Source organism: Schistocerca serialis, chromosome 7, assembly GCF_023864345.2.
Source record: "Schistocerca serialis cubense isolate TAMUIC-IGC-003099 chromosome 7, iqSchSeri2.2, whole genome shotgun sequence".
In the NCBI taxonomy this organism is placed as follows: Eukaryota; Metazoa; Arthropoda; class Insecta; order Orthoptera; family Acrididae; genus Schistocerca; species Schistocerca serialis.
In genome coordinates this window covers 179,069,938-179,089,916 of record NC_064644.1, presented here as the reverse complement: position 1 = coordinate 179,089,916, position 19,979 = coordinate 179,069,938, and the positions used below count along the sequence as shown (strand labels likewise).

Genomic DNA, 19,979 nt, shown 5'->3' with positions numbered 1-19,979 from the left:
CCTCTCCAGTATACTGCCGATATGGTTGCACTATCGGTCAGAGGATGGCATCCACGTATCCTATAGCTGTTACGTCGCCTTTCATGACCACCAGTGGCGTAAGTTGGCCCCACATAATGCCACCCCAAAACAGCGGGGAACCTCCACCTGCGTTCAGCCTGAGCGGGTTGCCTCCAAACACGTCTCCGACGATTGTCTGGTTGAAGGCATATGGGACACTCATCGGTGAAGAGAAAGTGATGCCAATCCAGAGCGGTCCATGTGGCATGTTGTTGGCCCCATCTGTACCGCGCTGCATAGTGTCGCGGTTGAAAAGCTGGACCTCGCCATGGACGTCGGGAGAGAAGTTGCGCATCATACAGCCTATTGAGCACGGCTTGAGTAGTAACACGACGTCCTGTGGCTGCACGAAAAGCATTATTCAAAGTGGTGGCGTTGCTGCCAGTGTTCCTTCGAGCCATAATTCGAAGGTAACGGTTATCCACCGCAGTAGTAGCCCTTGAGCGGCCTGAGCGAGGCATGTCATCGACAGTTGCTGTCTTTCTGTACATCGTCCATGTCCGATCAACATCGCTTTGATTCATTCCGAGACGCCTGGACACTTCCCTTGTTGCGAGCCCTTTCTGGCACAAAGTGACAATGCGGACGCGATCGAACCGTGGTATTGACTGTCTAGGCGTGGTTGAACTACGGACAACACGAGCCGTGTACCTCCATCCTGGTGGAATGAGTGGAACTGATCGGCTGTCAGACTCCCTCCGTATAATAGGCGCTACTCATACATAGTTGTTTACACCTTTGGGCGGGTTTAGTGACATCTATCAACAGACAAAGGGACTGTGTCTGTGGTATAATATCCGGAGTCAACGCCTATCTTCAGGAGTTGTGGGAATCGGGTTGATGCAAAAGGTTTTTTTTTATGTGTATAGAATATAATATTTGTTCCTGGGTATACGAAGACTATCTTGTACTTTGGAATACTTTTGCGGCTTTGGAAAACATTTATTTTCTGGAGTAATTTTTGAAATTTCAGAGCCGGCCGGTGTGGCCGAACGGTTCTAGGCGCTTCAGTCTGGAACCGCGCGACTGCTACGGTCGCAGGTTCGAATCTTGCCACGGGCATTGATGTAGGTGATGTCCTTAGGTTAGTTAGGTTTACGTAGTTCTAAGTTCTAAGGGACTGGTGACCTCAGATGTTAAGTCCCATAGTGCTCTGCGGCATTTGATCCATTTGTCAAACGTGTTCCAAGGTACAACACTTTCCCTTACCAACAAACAAACAAAAATTTAATTGTGTACTTTACTATTTCGAGATGATAACTGGAACTTTGCGATTATCCTTCGTAGGCAAGTTAATGTCAGCAACTAATCCTCAAACTTAGGTCTTTCAGATGATGGCAACATCGCCTTTCTGTATTCAGTGATTATGAGAACTTAATTTTTTTTAAATCAGCCGATAGTTCGTAATCATTATGTGTCTATAAATTATCCATTTTTTCAGGAAGTACTACTTCTCTATGACTTTTACGTGAAGGGGAAGTTGTTTGAATTTTCGGTGTGCGGACATTTGCCACGCCGGACATTTGCCACGCCGGACATTTGCCACGCCGGACATTTGCCACGATTTTACCTGCTCTGAAGGGTTGGGTCCCTTGTCTCCCCCTCCTCCTCCTCCTCCTCATCACTTACTGAGCCTTTCCGCTGGTTTACTTAACATACAACCAGAATCCCTTTCGATTTTCCGACACATTTCTAGAGACAGTTTTGTTTTGGAAACTATTAAATGCATCTCGCATTGAAATCTGCACCAAATTTCAAGCCTAAGTAAAACTTCGCCAATCTTGGTGATTTTACGTTCGTCTAAATTATACTTGCCTTTTTCAGTGCTCCTGCAGCAGCTTTCTGTCGTGTTTTGTGTACCATGGGGGATCAGTTCTGTCTCCTATTAATTTATTTGGTATGAATCTCTCGAGTGCTGTTGATACTATTTCTTTGAACTTAAGGCACATATGGTCTTCACTTACATAGTTTGGAAGGATTGGAGACTGTCTCTTAGAAAGACGTCAACCGATTTTTTAGTTGCTTTTATAAATAGATATATTTCGCTTTTAGTTTTGGTGAGTTTCTTTGTTACAGAATTGAGTCTCCCTACGACTGTGTGTTCACTAATCCCTGTATCCATCGTGATGATCAGGATTATTTGTAGCTAAGAGGTCAAGTGTGTTTTCGTAACCATTTACAGTTTGAATGGCCTCGTGAACTAATTGTTCAAAATAATTTTTAAAAAAGCATTTAGAATAATTACGGAAGTTGTTTTCTATCTACAATAGGGTCTGAAAGGTAGATTGAAGCCACTGCCAATTGTATGAGTAGGGTACCTACTTGTGGTGAGACTCAAGTTTTGTTTGAACTTTTCAGCAACTGTTTCATCTGAGACCGGGGGTCGGTAAGAGGAGCCAGTTATTAACTTATTCCAATTGTCAAATATATACTCTGCCCATACTAAGTCACAGGAACTATCTGCTTCAATGTCGCTTGTGAGCTGAAACACACATTACATTATTTTTCCTTACGATGTGCTTCTTGTTTCTGTTGTAGTGCAGATCATTACAATTACGGTTTTTCCCTCCCAAACCTAGGATGCTTTCTCTGTGACCCCGTAAATACCAGAGCTAAACAATGTAGAACAACAACGTACGTTAGAAGCATAGCATTCTGTATTATTTCATTTCCTTATTTCTAACATTTTAAAATTGTACGTCGACTTTAGATGACATGTCAATCATAGATGTTCTTATCTCTATTTAGAGAACGTATTTTCAGTCATGTTTTGAACATTGTCCCGCTACACTATATTAACTAATGTTTCGCCGCAAGGGGTATCACAATTTAGAGAGTAATGGCAAATGTCCGACATTCGAATTTTCGGTGTAAGAAGGTCCTTCCTAGAAGTGGCCCAGGAGGGGACTGGAGTAGTGTAGGTTGGGGGCGAAGTGGCTGTACCTGCGTGTGCGCCGGTACGTCGACGCCCTCCCGCATGAGCAGGCGCAGGTAGGCGTCAGCATCAGCTTCTGCGTCAGCGCCGGCACACGCCGCCTCCGCTCTGCCGCTGGCGCTGGCGCTCACTTCGCCGACGTCCGCGGGCACCGCCTGGTCCGGCTCGGGCGACATATTCTCTGTAACACACAAAGCCAGGCATGTTTATACTTCATAACACAAACAGCTGCACATTGCCCAGGAAGGAAAAGAAATGAGAGAGAAAGACAGTGGGAGAAGGAGAGAGCCAATAAATGACTCCATCTCTTTACTGAAACACGAAATACGAAGGCTGGCAGAGAAGTAATCTTCTTTAGGCTGCAAAATAAAATACACCAAACACTCAATTACTAGGAGCGGATAAACCGCTTAAGGGGCTGCCAGAGTATAGAAGAGTGATGTTTGAAAAAAAAAAAAAAACGAAGCCTGAAGTATATATTTTCAGTATCTTCTATCTAGTCTATAAAGATTGTAAACTAGCTCAAGCCTGCAGTGTTACTCATGATTAAACAGTTATTTATAAAAAAAATACCGAGGTAAGCCGAAACAAGGCCCCGGGAGTAGACAACAGTCCATTAGAACTACTGATAACCTTGGGAGAGCCAGCCCTGACAAAACTCTACCATCTGGTGAGCACGATGTATGAGACAGGCGAAATACCCTCAGGCTTCGAGAAGAATATATTAATTCCAATCCCAAAGAAAGCAGGTGTTAACAGATGTAAAAAATTACCGAACTATCAGTTTAATAAGTCACGGCTGCAAAATACTAACACGAATTCTTTACAGACGAATGGAAAAACTGGTAGAAGCCGACCTCGGGGAAGATCAGGTTTGATTCCGTAGAAATGTTGCAACACGTGAGGCACTACTGACCCTATGACTTATCTTAGAAGATAGATTAAGGAAAGGCAAACCTACATTTCTAGCATTTGTAGACTTACAGAGAGCTTTTGACAATGTTGACTGGAATACTCTCTTTCAAATTCTGAAGGTGGCAGAGGTAAAATACAGGGAGCGAAAGGCTGTTTACAATTTGTACAGAAACCAGATGGCAGTTATAAGAGTCGAGGGACAAGAAAGGGAAGCAGTGGTTGGGAAGGGAGTGAGACAGGGTTGTAGCCTCTCCCCGATGTTATTCAATCTGTACATTGAGCAAGCAGTAAAAGAAACAAAAGAAAAATTCGGAGTAGAAATTAAAATCCACGGAGAAGAAATAAAAACTTTGAGGTTCGCCGATGACATTGTAATGACCTGGAAGAGCAGTTGAACGGAATGGACTGTGTCTTGAAAGGAGGATATAAGATGAACATTAACAAAAGCAAAATGAGGATGATGGAATGTAGGTGGATTAAGTCGGCTGATGCCGAGGGTAATAGATTAGGAAATAAGGCGCTCAAAGTAGTAAAAGAGTTTTGCTATTTGGGGAGCAAAATAACTGATGATGGTCGAAGTAGACAGGATATAAAATGTAGACTGGAAATGGCAAGGAAAGCGTTTCTGAAGAAGAGAAATTTGTTAACATCGAGTACAGGTTTAAGTGTCAGGAAGTCGTTTCTGAAAGTATTTGTATGGTGTGTAGCCATGTATGGAAGTGAAACATGGACTATAAATAGATTGGACAAGAAGAGAATAGAAGCTTTAGAAATATGGTGGTACAGAAGAATGCTGAAGATTAGATGGGTAGATCACATAACTAATGATGAGGTATTGAATAGAATTGGGGAGAAGAGGAGTTTGTGGCACAACTTGACTGTGAAACATGGACGATAAATAGTTTGGACAAGAAGAGAATAGAAGCTTTCGAAATGTGGTGCTACAGAAGAATGCTGAAGATTAGATGGGTAGATCACATAACTAATGATGAGGTATTGAATAGAATTGGGGAGAAGAGGAGTTTGTGGCACAACTTGACAATAAGAAGGGATCGGTTGGTAGGACATGTTCTGAGGCAGCAAGGGATCACCAATTTAGTATTGGAGGGCAGCGTGGAGTGTAAAAATCGTAGAGGGAGACCAAGTGATGAATACACTATACAGATTCAGAAGGATGTAGGTTGCTGTAGGTACTGGGAGATGAAGAAGCTTGCACAGGATAGAATAGCATGGAGAGCTGCATCAAACCAGTCTCTGGACTGAAGACCACTACATCAACAACAGCCGAAGTATATATATATATTCCAGTCTTCTATTAGTCCAGCTGTTCCTTCCTCTTCCCCCTTTCTCTGCCCATGTGCTCCACCCTCCTCCTCTCTCTCCATTTCCTCCAACCCTCGCTGCAACCTCACTATCTGTCCATCTCCTCCTCCACCTCTCTCTGTCCATCTGCTCCTCTCTCCTCTCCACCTCTCCCCTTTCTCTATCCACTTCCTGCTCCCATTCTCTCTGTTCATCTCCTCATCCCCCTCTCTCTATACATCTCCTTCTCCCCCTTATCTTTGTCCATCTCCTCCTGTCTCCCCTCTGTCTGCCCATCTCCACCCCTCCCCCCATTCTACCTCCTCGGTATCACCCCACCGCGACACGAGGCTGGTGGTTCTTACCTCTACACTATTTCTTTCCAGATCGTGTGTACCAAATTTGGTTGATATCGTTCCAGGAATTTCAGATGAACTTTTTACCCATGGCTTTGCGAGCATTTGCATATTTTTCACGTGTATTTAACATGTTTCACACGTATTTGTACACATATTTCACTTCTACCTCTAGTGAATTTCGCCATGCAGTTTCATTTTCACGCAGTTTATGATGTCGTATCTTCTAAACTGTCTGCTGCACAATGTATTTTTGTAGGTTCATTCTGCGTCATATGTAGATACTGCCTGCGAAATGAGTTGCGAATAGAGTTAGTAGTAAAAAAGGCAATAAAAATTCATGCACAACGCGGCAGATGTTCACTCACCTCAGTATTTGATGTCATATCTCCTCAACTCCATGTCGTTCAAGACGGCGACGTTCCCATAGCGAGGCACTACTGAGGAAATTTAGGGAACCGGCATTTGAGGCTGACTGCGGAACGATTCTGCTGCCGCCAACGTACGTTTCGTGTAAGGACCACGAAGATAAGACGAGAGAAATTAGGACTCGAACAGGGTATATACGAGTATACTATGCTAAAAGCATAATGCTCATACAGTCTTCTTCGAGTACACATTCTCTGAAGCCATTAAAGACGATTTCAGGAGAATTACGTGGTCTTTCTACCGAGAATTCACACTTAAGTTTCCCGAACATTTCTGTTAACACTTCAGTGTGGGCTGCACGGCCCTGTTACGATCCTAACAGCGCGTCTCTGAATTCGTTCTATGTCTGTTAACACGTCTGGCACAACGTTAATATTGATAAAGGTAAGATCTGTCGTGCTACAGCTGGAAACTTCCTGACAACCCCTCGTGCGTTGGCAGGGTCAATTTTGTATTTTCAAATGAAGCATCTCATTTTAATTGCATATTCGGATTCTACGCCGAAAATACGTACGGTTCACTGAAGCCATTGATCCTCTTTCGTCGCAGACGGCGCTGTAATAGAGAAATATCAAGTGTGCCTGTTTTTGCAACTAAGATTCCACATTTCATTTATGACGTAACTGTAAATCTTCTGTTCTAACGGTTAATACTACTGTTCAAACGTTATTTGAGTGTTGCAAGTGTGATTGTACAATACAATATGTTCAGTCATTTCAATGTCTGGTTAGAAACTACGTTTAGTGTGATCCAGGAACAGCGACGTGGATGTAATAGTTTTCTATTCCCATCGGGATCCTAATTTCGGTGAGTTCCCTCGCCTCTCACCTTTAGGGTGAGTACCCACGGCAAGTACGCCTGTCACTATCACTTCATGACGTTTTACCTTTTTACAATGGTTGTGGTTTGTATTCCACCGAAATCAAGCATTACGATGGTTTGGGGACTCACCTGAATCAACCCCGTAGGGAACAGGAAACTATGTTACTGTACTAGTAGCTTCTTTGTGAGAAAATGTCAATGTCTAGTCATATTATTTGTGCTGTAGAATCACATTTTCAACTCTCAAGTAACGTTTGAACATCAGTATCAATCGTTAGAACACGAAGGTTTACATTTACGTCGTAAGTTAAACTTAGAATCAAATATGTCGGTTCTTAATTGCAAAAGCAGGCACATTTAATAGTTGTCGATTACAGCGTTCTAAACTATGTTTTTGAGTAAGCCGTACTCATTTTTTAACACAGAATCCGCATATGCAATAAAAAAAGCGGGGCCCCATTTGAAAATGGGAAGTTGACCCTGGCTACACAGGAGGGGTGGTTGGGTGGTCGCCAGTTTAGCACAGACATATGTCCCCTTCACTAATATTAACTTTACCCCTGAAATTGTTTTTGCGAGATGTGTCGTTTTCGAGATATTTAGGTGTTTCAAATTGAAACAATGAAACTGCATGTTACCAAGCGGTTCATAGCATCCGATACCAGTTGCAGAGGGTTAAAAGACATTTTCAGTATTTCATACAATTTATCAACGAATTCAAAAAGTTCAGTTGCTGTCGTAAGCCATTCATTAAAAAATCTAATCTTATGTTACATGCTGAAACACGTATGTAACATAGCAGCGATGGCGAGGCATTGTAGCATCTGTGACCAGAGAGTATGCGCTTGACCGCGCGAGTGTTGCGAGCGGTTCTCAGTCTGTCAGTCTGTCGTTGCGAGTCTGTCAGTAGTAGTCGTTGCGAGTCCGTAGTAGTCGTTGCGAGTCCGTCAGTAGTCGTTGCGAGTCTGTTAGTAGCAGTCGTTGCGAGTCGGTAGCTCGGTTTAGTTGAGAACAGTACTCTGTCAGTAGTCGTCGCGTGCTGTACGCTAATAGTCGTCATGCAGAGCGGTCGGTCAGTAGTAGCAGCCCAGTGCGGTTGTGTGATGTAGGCGGTCGGCAACACTGGTCAAGATGGTGAATAAGGTATACCATTAATTAATATAATCATTAGATAATGTAAAAAATTTATTTATTGTAATTATTCTCCAACAAGTTCCCCAATAATAATTTTTATTTCAAAAGCATTTTTTCAAATTTAATTTTTATTGAACTAAAGATCTCGTTGCACTTCCCATTTCATTCCACTTCTTTTGAAGAAAAATTTCACTAGAATTACAAAAAAAAAAGAGAATATTATTATTTGCAATGCAGTTCCTCCAAGCGGTGCGCAACAACAAGAGCAGATATGTGACATCCATTTATTCTGAGGTAAGACTTTAATTCTGATTGTTTTTACACAGGGCCAAAGACCGATATTTCGGTTTAATTAAATTTTCTTATCACTGAGTGGACTTTAATTTTTCATCAGGAATTTATATTTGAGTCAGATTGCGAATTTCACATTTTGTTGCCATTGTCAGTACATTTCATTGTGCGCAGGTTACGTTTAGCGCAATGTCCATTAGCATCCCTAAATAATATTGGCCATTCTTTTAAATTTCTGTGGGGAGGTTACACTCGGCTCCCATTTGTATTAAGTATTGTCACTTACATTTCTTATAAAATTTCGGTGGGGAGGTTACACTTGGCGACACCCAGTCCAGGATCGTATTTCGTTGAGAGTCTTTTGAACAACAGTCAGATATCTGCTCTTATTTGCTTAAGTATAATTAGGATTTGGCGCTACGCTTTTATTAATCTTGTGACTTTTTCTCTACAGGTTAACGGCAATTTGTTGCTTTGTTGTATTTGTGTGTTGCTTTTGCATTGTGTTGATTTGTTTTGTGAAAAATTTTGACTATTGTAAAAATGCCGCGAAAGACTGTGAATAGTGTATCGCGAAGTATTGTGAATGAAATTACCGACTTAAACAACGTGACCGATAGTAATTGTGATACGCAACGTGATGATGACAATCCTGCGTTCACTAACAATCAGTGCATTCCAACCACTAATGATGACTTTCACCTTAATGATGAACAAACGAACTCAATTGTCTCGTCTGTTAACTTGACGACAATTGATGACGCAGAATGCTCTATAGTAATGAGCGCTGCCGAGCCTAACACACCCGGTTTGAAAAATTCTCGTGAAAGTGGTCAGTGTACCGAAAATACGACGGACTCGAGTGAGAAACCTTTTTGTAAATTACAGAATGACCAAATGGTCACGCAAAACAAGACAATTCCAGATCCACCATTAAACACCACAGAGAATAGAAATGCTAATTTTGGTTCGGATCAAAGTATGACACTATTGCTGCAACTAATTAACCAAATGATAGAAAAGCAAGACAACAGTCGTAAAGAGTTACAACAACTATTTAGAGAACGGAACAAACAATTTTCTGAAAGTATTAAACAGCCGAGAGAAAAACACGATAATGTTAATGAACAGAACAAACAAGTTAGGGAAGAGATTATAGCTGTTACCGTTCAATGCCAGGACAGTAAAGAACAATTACATGCGGATACTAAGGCTTGTGCTAATAACAGTAATGAAGAAGTTGGCACTGTTGCACAAGGCTTAGATAATTCAAATGCAACACAGATCCACGAAATTAATGCAGTCACTGAAGAATGTCCTAAAAACGAAGTACAGATTCGCGACGAGATTAATTTAGAGTCAGTGGAAGTTTCACACACTCCGAATACGGAAGCTGATGAGAAATTTGCACGACAGATCAACCAAATTGACGAAAGTGTTACAGTAACAGAGTGGAAAACTATTTCAGTCACCAATACGTCACAGAATCCGCCACGTTGCGAGTATTTGTCAGAGTCACGCAGCGTGTATAATGTGAGCAATTTACAGCAACTACGCGACGTAAAATCCGAAAAGCCACGCGACTTAAAATCTGAAAAGCTACGCAACTTGAAATCCGAAATGACACAGACGAACAGATTTACACACAAACCTGAACGTGTTATCAAACTGAGTGACGAGAACGTAGATTTCGAGCAATTTGAATTTGTAAGAAAATGTAAGGAATTTAATAATGACAGCGTACAGGTACACGATTTGCACTGTATACGACAATTTATCTTTGTACATTCACCGCTATTACCTGTAATGCAGAAGCTAGCTTTGAACCAGAGGCGACAATTTGCTATTGTATTTTCATCAGCATTACGTATTATGCAGAAACTGGAATTAGCAAGAATACAGCGATTTACTTTTGGAATTTTACCGCTATTACCTGTAACGCAAAAGCCAAAATGTATTTGCAGCGCGTAATCGACCTCAGGGGATTCATTACGCTTTAATGAATATGTGCCGTAGCGAGCATAGGGCCCCGAGCTGTAGTAGTGCTGTTTCATCTTTAGTTTTCTGCACTGCTGCCTTCTCTTCTACTATCCTTTATATCTATCCAAACTGCTCTTTAACTATTGCTCTACCTAGTATTAAGAAACGTATGTAATGAAAACCGGATACGACAAATCTTTTACCGAATGTGACAATTTTCAGTAGGCACTCCAGTACCGCCGTAATTTTAATTACAGATAAAATCGTAATCATCAGTATGTATAAAATTTTGAGCAGTCGGAACCATATTTTTGTAACAATAGATGTTTTTCACCACAATAGCATGAAAGTCAGCCGCTTAGCATACCTAACCAACAATGCAGTCTACAAGGTCAACCAAACTTTAATGTTTCGCCGCGTGCATGTATAGTCTCAGCTACAACAAATAGTAACGCACAGCAGCAAAGAAATAACTACGTACAGACAACACACTATTTCAACACGTATCGCAATGCGCCGTATAGAAATTACTATCATGACAGACGTAAAAAAAAAAAAAAATGATGAGCACAATTTTCAGCGTACATTTTAATAACAGTCGATCTTATGAGCAGCAACAACATCAGCAACAAATAATCATGAATGAAACAGACAATAGGTGTCATCCATAGCGTAACACGTCAGTAAGAAATAACAGAGCAGTTCAAATAGTCGAAATGCCACAGCATCCTCCCGTAAATAATAGTACGTACGACAGAATTTCACCAGACACAGTACAGGTTTTATATTACAGTAACGCAAACATTACTTTTGACACGCAGAATTTTGCTCACGAGAATGTTATTTGAAGCATGCTTTGTTGAATGCTCCACTTTTATCGCACCCAGATCTTACCAGAAATTTTTCCATTGCCACTGACAGTTCCAATACCGCTTTAGGCGTACACATTTTCCAGGAAATTGAAGAAGATGGTTCTACAGTAATTAAAAACATCGCATTTGCAAGTCGCATTCTGTCACCTGCTGAACGAAATTACTCCGTTACAGAATTGGAAACATTATGTGTTGTATGGGCTTTCACGAGATTTCGACATTTTCTTTATGGCAGACATACCACTGTTTACACAGATCACAGAGCGATACAATTTTTACTTTCGGCCAAATTCACTCACGATAGATTAAGTAGATGGAAACTGTATTTACAGGAATTTAATTGTACGATTGTTCACATTCCCGGCACACAAAATGTTATAGCAGACGCACTATCGCGTTCTCTCGGCAACAATCAGCAAGACGTAGCAACCAACTTCTGCAAAACAAATTTCAGTGTCATGTACATTCAGCAAGTCGCATTTGAAAACTTTATTTCATCGTCACTACAGGACATAGCGCAAGAGCAAAATAAGGACAATGTGTGGAAAGAAATTAAACACCTTTGGCAAGATAGAAAAAATGTTACGATTAGGAACCACTACACTGTACGCAATGACATTCTGTTTCGCCGCTCTCATCCTGACAGCAACAATTGGTTATTATGCATTCCTGACGAACTGGTTAACAAACTAATTTGGTACACTCATTTAAGTTACGCACATTACGGAGCACGAAAATGTTTTCTTATACTGAGACAGAACTGTTATTTTACTAACATGGAAAAACGTATACGACGAGTTTTAGCGTCTTGTAAAATTTGCCAGAAAGCTAAATCAGACACCACTTCACATATTCCTCCGTTATATCCCATTATACCTGTTAAATTAAGACACATGGCCGCTGTAGATATTTTTGGTCCGATTCCCAGAACTAACAGAGGTTTTTGCTACATATTTGTCGCTGTTGAGCTCACTTCAAAATTTGTTACTTTCACTCCATTACGCAAAGCTACTGCTAAAACTGTTTCAAATGCATTTATAAAACATTTTCTATCTCATGTAGGGCATGTAATGAAAGTAATTTCCGACAATGGATCACAATTTCGTAGTAGTGTATGGACACGCATGTTACGAGCTAGAAACATTTCTCCGATCTATATATCCAAGTACCACGCTTCTTCGAACCCCTGTGAACGGTTAATGAAAGAAATTGGTAAGCTGTGCCGAATATACTGCCACAAAAGACATATTGATTGGGATACACACATACTCTCATTCCAAGATGTAATTAATTCCATTCCAAATTAATCCACTATGCTATCTCCGACTGTTATACTGAAAAACGTTGAACCACCGAACAAAATTAAAGAATTAATAGAATTTCCCAAAAGTCGTCGCCTACGACATCACGAAATAATTGACATTGCGCTGAACAACATCAAACGTGCCGCAGAGCGCCGGAGAAGACAGCAAAAACAGGTTTGTACACGCCGCGACTTTCACGTTGGACAGAAGATATTGATACGTACACACTATTTATCCAGTAAATTAAAAGGTAAGTGCAGTAAATTTGAACTTCTATACGCAGGTCCGTATCGGATTCGCAGCATCCCTCACCCCAATGTTGTACACGTCGAAACTTTGAGAACCAGAAAATCGAAAGGCAATCACCATATCTCAAACATTAAACCGCTTATTAAGTGAAACCACTGTATGATTCAACACACTATGATGTCATTTACTAATGCAATTAATTCACCTGACTAATTACTGATGATTATCGTATTTTTTCTTGGCAAGTGCCCGGCAAGGTAAGGTTAGCAGGTCGCTTTTCTTGTCGTTACACATCAGACCGTGCACATTTTCTACTTTTTTGTGTATATGATTGTACTCCAGTTTTGTTTGTATGCACTATGAAATAGTTAAGATATAACACACACCAGTCGACTTTGACATTTTTTTTTTTTGCCTTATGACATCTCAACATCGTGACTGTTTCACATTTTTTTTTGCTGCTGCATTGTATTATTCTGTGTACATTTTTGCATCTGAACACTGTCAACGTCTTTAACATATTACGTTTTCTGTCATGTTATGCTGTATGGTTAATTATGTCACCATAAACCAGTCATTATCTAGTGGGTATATGATTTAAATGCAGGACATTAATCTTTGTTCATCAATTTCAGAAAGGAATGATGATTCTAAGAAATAAATTTAACATAAATGGGAATTTCACCTACGGAATAAACGAAAGGAGATGCAATAACTTTATGAGGAAGAGTAAATGGATCAGGATTAACAGGCATTAACAAGAATATACTATACTCATCGAAGAATAGCAGTCTTAACTAATTTTTTCTTTCAGAATACAAGGTGATTGATGCAGGCTGTCAGAGAGAACTACACATATTAGTTTTAGTGATGAAATATGCTAGAGATAAGGAATAGTTGAATAATGAGTAATGAAGTGATTTTTTGCAGATGATAATGAATACTGATGAATAATGATGAAGGATATGGTATTATGAATAATGAAGTTTTTCTTTACAGGTGATGATAATGGTGAAGTTATGATGATATGGATAATGAAGTTTTTTTCTTTACAGATGAGGATAATGTTGAAGTTATGTATTTATGCTACGTAGTTATTTAAGTATTTGTTGCAGTTTGCTTTGACAGCAGGTGTAATATTGCATAGTAGGATGACGGAAAGTTTTGGAAAGGACAGCTATGAAACACATTTTTATACACATTTCGCTACCTGTTAATTCGAAGTTCACTACTTTTCAGCATAGTGTGCGTTTCTTCTTTCAGGTCAATAATCCGTTTTTGTATTTTTTCCAGGAGAAGTTTTTCATGACACTTACTAAACCTGTTACTTATTATACCTGTTCTAGTACTTGCATTTTTATATTTTTTACCCATTTGTGTCTATCGTTTATAAATGTGATCACATGTACTGCCTTGTTACATAATCTTGCTACAGCTGACTCATGACGAATGACGTTACCTATCCTCATTTGCTGCAATAGGTCAAAAGCAAATAGTGTTATGTTTCAGCAATTAATTATCGATCCCAACGCAATGCATTGCTGACAAAAAAAAAAAAAAATAAATAAAATGTGTTAACAGTCCCAAATAGTGATACCAGTTTGAGAAAATTCTGAATAATACTGATCAACTCTGAATAGCATGGCACTGGATTAATGACCTCTTAATGAGACTATATTCAAAATGATGCTTTGTCACTAGCTAATAACTGCCACTGTTTATTGTAATGATACCACTTATAATGCCTGTCATTATTAATGATTTGACGGTAATTAACTGATTTTTAATAATGACTTCGTAATAATCTGAATAATACTGAATGATGATTCTATTCAATACTTGCTGGCCACTGAGTGCCAATAATTAATGTCACTCCACGAATTGTTATTAATTATGCCATTGATTAGCTCTTGTTTCCAATGTTGATACTTTGTAATTTGAAATGAATGTGACTGTTTAATAATGCTTTGTAATTAGGAGAAGGCTAATAATTCTTACTATATTGGAATTTCAAATGATTAATTAACGATGCCATACTTTGTTATTGGAAATGAATGTGACTGTTTCATAATGCTTTGTAATTAGGAAAAGACTAATGATTCTTAATAGATTGGAATGACACATAATTAATTAACTATGGTACTGTTTAATAATGCTTTGTAATTAATTAAGGCTAATAATTCTTACTATATTGAAATGACAAATGATCAATTAATTAACTGTAATTAGACAAATGATTAATTAACGACAAATGATTAATTAACTGTAATTAGACAAATGATTAATTAACGACAAATGATTAATTAACTGTAATTAGACAAATGATCAATTAACGACAAATGATTAATTAACTGTAATTAGGAAAAGGCTAATGATTATTGGAATGACAAATGATTAATTAACTGTAATTAGGAGAAGGTTAATGATTCTTAATTATACTCTGTAACTGACAAGAATGCGATTATTTCATAATGCTTTGTAACCAGGAAAAGAAGGCTACTGATTCTATGTACAACAATTAATGAACATTTTTCTGTAATACTACATACTTGGTACAGAAATGTTCAATAACTGGGCTATGAATGCCACAAACTACTAATTAAGTCTGTAATTGTCAATATTATGTGACTTGATGTCCTTCACCTCATAAGCTGACTACCCTGAATTACTGCAATGTCCATTTGTCCTGTTTATCCTAGTGATCATGGAGCACTATCTTTGGTTTTGCACTAATTCTACGTGGATGTGCCTTGTAAGAGCGTGGTGTTGACACGACATGCTGTCCACCACCGTGAGCAATGAAGACGTTATTATGGTCCCACTGTTTGGTGTACCTAATGTACTGCCAAAATGAAAACATGGAACATTACTACGACAGTTCAGTGTCTTGGCTACACTGATAAATTCTGATGGGAAAAGAACTTCAAGTTGTGTCACTTGGTGTTGTACTTCTGTGGAAAGATATGGACTTTCAGAGCAGCTGTGTGCAATCTAAAGTGCTACAACCATGATGCAATCCTTCCCTTTCCTATCCTGATTCTTGTCACATAAAAAAAAAAAAAAAAAAAAAAAAATTTTTGGTAACATCATTTATGTTCATAGGTTATACATTTTTTGATTCGCTGAACTCCAATGCGAGTACACTTATGTCACTTGTCAACATAATATTTTTTGCCAGTCTGTTTATTTGTTCTGCATATGCTAAAGAATTTTTTCAGTGCCTGTGCACTTTGTTATCTGTCAAAAAATTTGTATATACATTTTTCTGATTTGCTACTATGTTTTGTACTCACAATTTGTCTTTGTCTGATATATTTTGTACTTAGTGCGTGTGCACAACATTTAAATATTCTGTAAGTTGTAGAATTTTGTTAATTAAAGAAAAATTTTGCCGCGCTTGGCAAGTCCAAATGACTCACCATCGCTGCCAAATTTTTGCCCCCCCAGTGGAGGGTTATGAAACACGTATGTAACATAGCAGCGATGGCGAGGCATTGTAGCATCTGTGACCAGAGAGTATGCGCTTGACCGCGCGAGTGTTGCGAGCGGTTCTCAGTCTGTCAGTCTGTCGTTGCGAGTCTGTCAGTAGTAGTCGTTGCGAGTCCGTAGTAGTCGTTGCGAGTCCGTCAGTAGTCGTTGCGAGTCTGTTAGTAGCAGTCGTTGCGAGTCGGTAGCTCGGTTTAGTTGAGAACAGTACTCTGTCAGTAGTCGTCGCGTGCTGTACGCTAATAGTCGTCATGCAGAGCGGTCGGTCAGTAGTAGCAGCCCAGTGCGGTTGTGTGATGTAGGCGGTCGGCAACACTGGTCAAGATGGTGAATAAGGTATACCATTAATTAATATAATCATTAGATAATGTAAAAAATTTATTTATTGTAATTATTCTCCAACAAGTTCCCCAATAATAATTTTTATTTCAAAAGCATTTTTTCAAATTTAATTTTTATTGAACTAAAGATCTCGTTGCACTTCCCATTTCATTCCACTTCTTTTGAAGAAAAATTTCACTAGAATTACAAAAAAAAAAGAGAATATTATTATTTGCAATGCAGTTCCTCCAAGCGGTGCGCAACAACAAGAGCAGATATGTGACATCCATTTATTCTGAGGTAAGACTTTAATTCTGATTGTTTTTACACAGGGCCAAAGACCGATATTTCGGTTTAATTAAATTTTCTTATCACTGAGTGGACTTTAATTTTTCATCAGGAATTTATATTTGAGTCAGATTGCGAATTTCACATTTTGTTGCCATTGTCAGTACATTTCATTGTGCGCAGGTTACGTTTAGCGCAATGTCCATTAGCATCCCTAAATAATATTGGCCATTCTTTTAAATTTCTGTGGGGAGGTTACACTCGGCTCCCATTTGTATTAAGTATTGTCACTTACATTTCTTATAAAATTTCGGTGGGGAGGTTACAATGCTGAACACAGTAAGACAAGTATTACAGTTAGAAGCTTTGTGTTTGTCTTGAGGAAGTTTAGCTCTCCGCGTACAAACACCCAGACTTCATTCGTTCAGTATCTGAGAATGAGAGTTGCAACAAACGTTGCACATAATTTCAAACCTTTAGGAATCTTCGTCGCCGAACCCCCTCCCCCCCCCCTCCCCTACCCCACACACACACTGATAAAAGGAAAAAGTTTAGCTCTTGCTGCACTTAAGCTGTTCGTGCGATAGAACTTCTGCATCAGGCATGGCGTTTTAATTAATTATTTCTTTACTGCATACTCTTGGTCCTCAAAAATTAGTTTAAAGACTATAATGCGACTGTAAAAATACATCGTGGAACCAATGAGAGGTTACGTGACTGAGTGTTGGGTATTCACAGAAAGAAGTAAAAGAGTACTTTAGAAGTGGACTACCTGAGAACAACATTTAGAATTTCCCAACCTTATCGCGTAGGAAATAAGGAAATTAGAAGAAGGACGCGGACACTTTATAGTATTACGGACAGAGCAGAAGAAAGACAGCCTGAACTTTTAGGGCATTTCGAAAGAATGGAAGAAGACAGATGGCACTTTCACGGCAACCTCCTCGAGCAGAAAGAAAAGGAAGACAACGGAAAGAAAATGTGGCTAAGTGGCATCCAAGGAGCGATGAAGAGGATGAGGAAGATTGGCGAAATCGAGGCATTTGGCGACAGCGGTACGAGATGCGGCGATGGCAGTAAAACGCACGTTACGAAAGCAACAACTACTTGACTCTGTAGGTAGTATCTACATATACCACTGAATGTACCTACAAAATTGCATCGTTCAGGAGATACGATGGCACGGTAATTGAAGTGCGTACAAAACTAGCTTTTGCTTAAAACGGAGCGCAAATGATCCACAGTATACTCATCCAGCGTTTGATGATGAGAGCACTTCGCTTTTTCCAACAGACTTTTAAACATATTTTCAAGACTTTTCTAAACTTTTGCTTACTTGCCTGTTCACCATCAAACATTTAACTCATTTGAAGCCGTTATATTGTTGGAAGTTCGATTCTTTAAAGAATCGGAGGTTTACTGGTATTATAGGATTGATCAGTCTGGAGTCTTGCGTGTCATTTACTTCGCCGGTGCGCTGCACTTTCTCAGGACCCTTGCAGCAAATCTAAGTCTTTCATGCGCCTTACCTAATACTGATTTTACGTCAACACCCACTTCATATCGTTTCTTATTTTTACCCGTAAATACCTATATAATACGACGTGCTCAAGATGTCCACGAATAAAGAGGGTGTTCGATGCGAATAGTCGACTTTGATCAGTGACATAGGAAACAAGCGACAAACGTCGTAAATAATACGTCAACTGTGACGTCATATCAGAATCGATTTGGGGAAAGAAATAAAGAGAAACATTTTTGGGTAGCAAAATTTACCGCATCGCGAAACAGATACTTCGAATTACGAATACTGCAATAAATGAAATACGAAAATAATTATTAGTACGAAAGAGGAATCGAGTATTGTAGAAAAAATACACACTGGCGCAGTACATGGACGTCAGAAAATACAGCACGAACTGGATTTTTCTCGTAAAAATTGAAACTATTCAAAAATACATTTGCGTTACCGGTATATCAAAGGAAGATTTCAATACGCATTTCCAAATACCGTAGATGAACTGTTGAACACTAAATCAAATCATAACCGACAACTATCACTATTCTTTGGAAACGACGTAAACTTCCAGATTAAGAAATACTGTTCAGAAAATACTCTCCACAAAGCTAAAAAAATAAAAAATATGTCCGAAATCTGCTGTTATATGGCATTCGACAATGATTGTCAGTGCTGTAAAAGCGGGGGGGCACAGGCCCGGCCTCTACCGGTAATTGCAGCAACCATAGATCAAAACGCCACTCCGGGTACCAGGATATACACTCCTGGAAATTGAAATAAGAACACCGTGAATTCATTGTCCCAGGAAGGGGAAACTTTATTGACACATTCCTGGGGTCAGATACATCACATGATCACACTGACAGAACCACAGGCACATAGACACAGGCAACAGAACATGCACAATGTCGGCACTAGTACAGTGTATATCCACCTTTCGCAGCAATGCAGGCTGCTATTCTCCCATGGAGACGATCGTAGAGATGCTGGATGTACTCCTGTGGAACGGCTTGCCATGCCATTTCCACCTGGCGCCTCAGTTGGACCAGCGTTCGTGCTCGACGTGCAGATCGCGTGAGACGACGCTTCATCCAGTCCCAAACATGCTCATTGGGGGACAGATCCGGAGATCTTGCTGGCCAGGGTAGTTGACTTACACTTCTAGAGCACGTTGGGTGGCACGGGATACATGCGGACGTGCATTGTCCTGTTGGAACAGCAAGTTCCCTTGCCGGTCTAGGAATGGTAGAACGATGGGTTCGATGACGGTTTGGATGTACCGTGCACTATTCAGTGTCCCCTCGACGATCACCAGTGGTGTACGGCCAGTGTAGGAGATCGCTCCCCACACCATGATGCCGGGTGTTGGCCCTGTGTGCCTCGGTCGTATGCAGTCCTGATTGTGGCTCTCACCTGCACGGCGCCAAACACGCATACGACCATCATTGGCACCAAGGCAGAAGCGACTCTCATCGCTGAAGACGACACGTCTCCATTCGTCCCTCCATTCACGCCTGTCGCGACACCACTGGAGGCGGGCTGCACGATGTTGGGGCGTGAGCGGAAGACGGCCTAACGGTGTGCGGGACCGTAGCCCAGCTTCATGGAGACGGTTGCGAATGGTCCTCGCCGATACACCAGGAGCAACAGTGTCCCTAATTTGCTGGAAAGTGGCGGTGCGGTCCCCTACGGCACTGCGTAGGATCCTACGGTCTT

The 19,979-nt window shown here is 40.1% G+C and overlaps 1 protein-coding gene across 1 annotated transcript in view; it reads right to left on the bottom strand.

Moving 5' to 3' along the window:
* Positions 1–19,979, bottom strand: part of LOC126412950 (uncharacterized) — a 261,056-nt gene that overhangs the window by 83,441 nt on the left and 157,636 nt on the right. The window contains exon 2 of the mRNA XM_050082841.1: positions 3,004–3,176. Coding sequence (XP_049938798.1) covers positions 3,004–3,171 — 168 coding nt within the window. The 5' untranslated portion in view covers positions 3,172–3,176. The remainder of the gene's footprint in view (positions 1–3,003; positions 3,177–19,979) is intronic.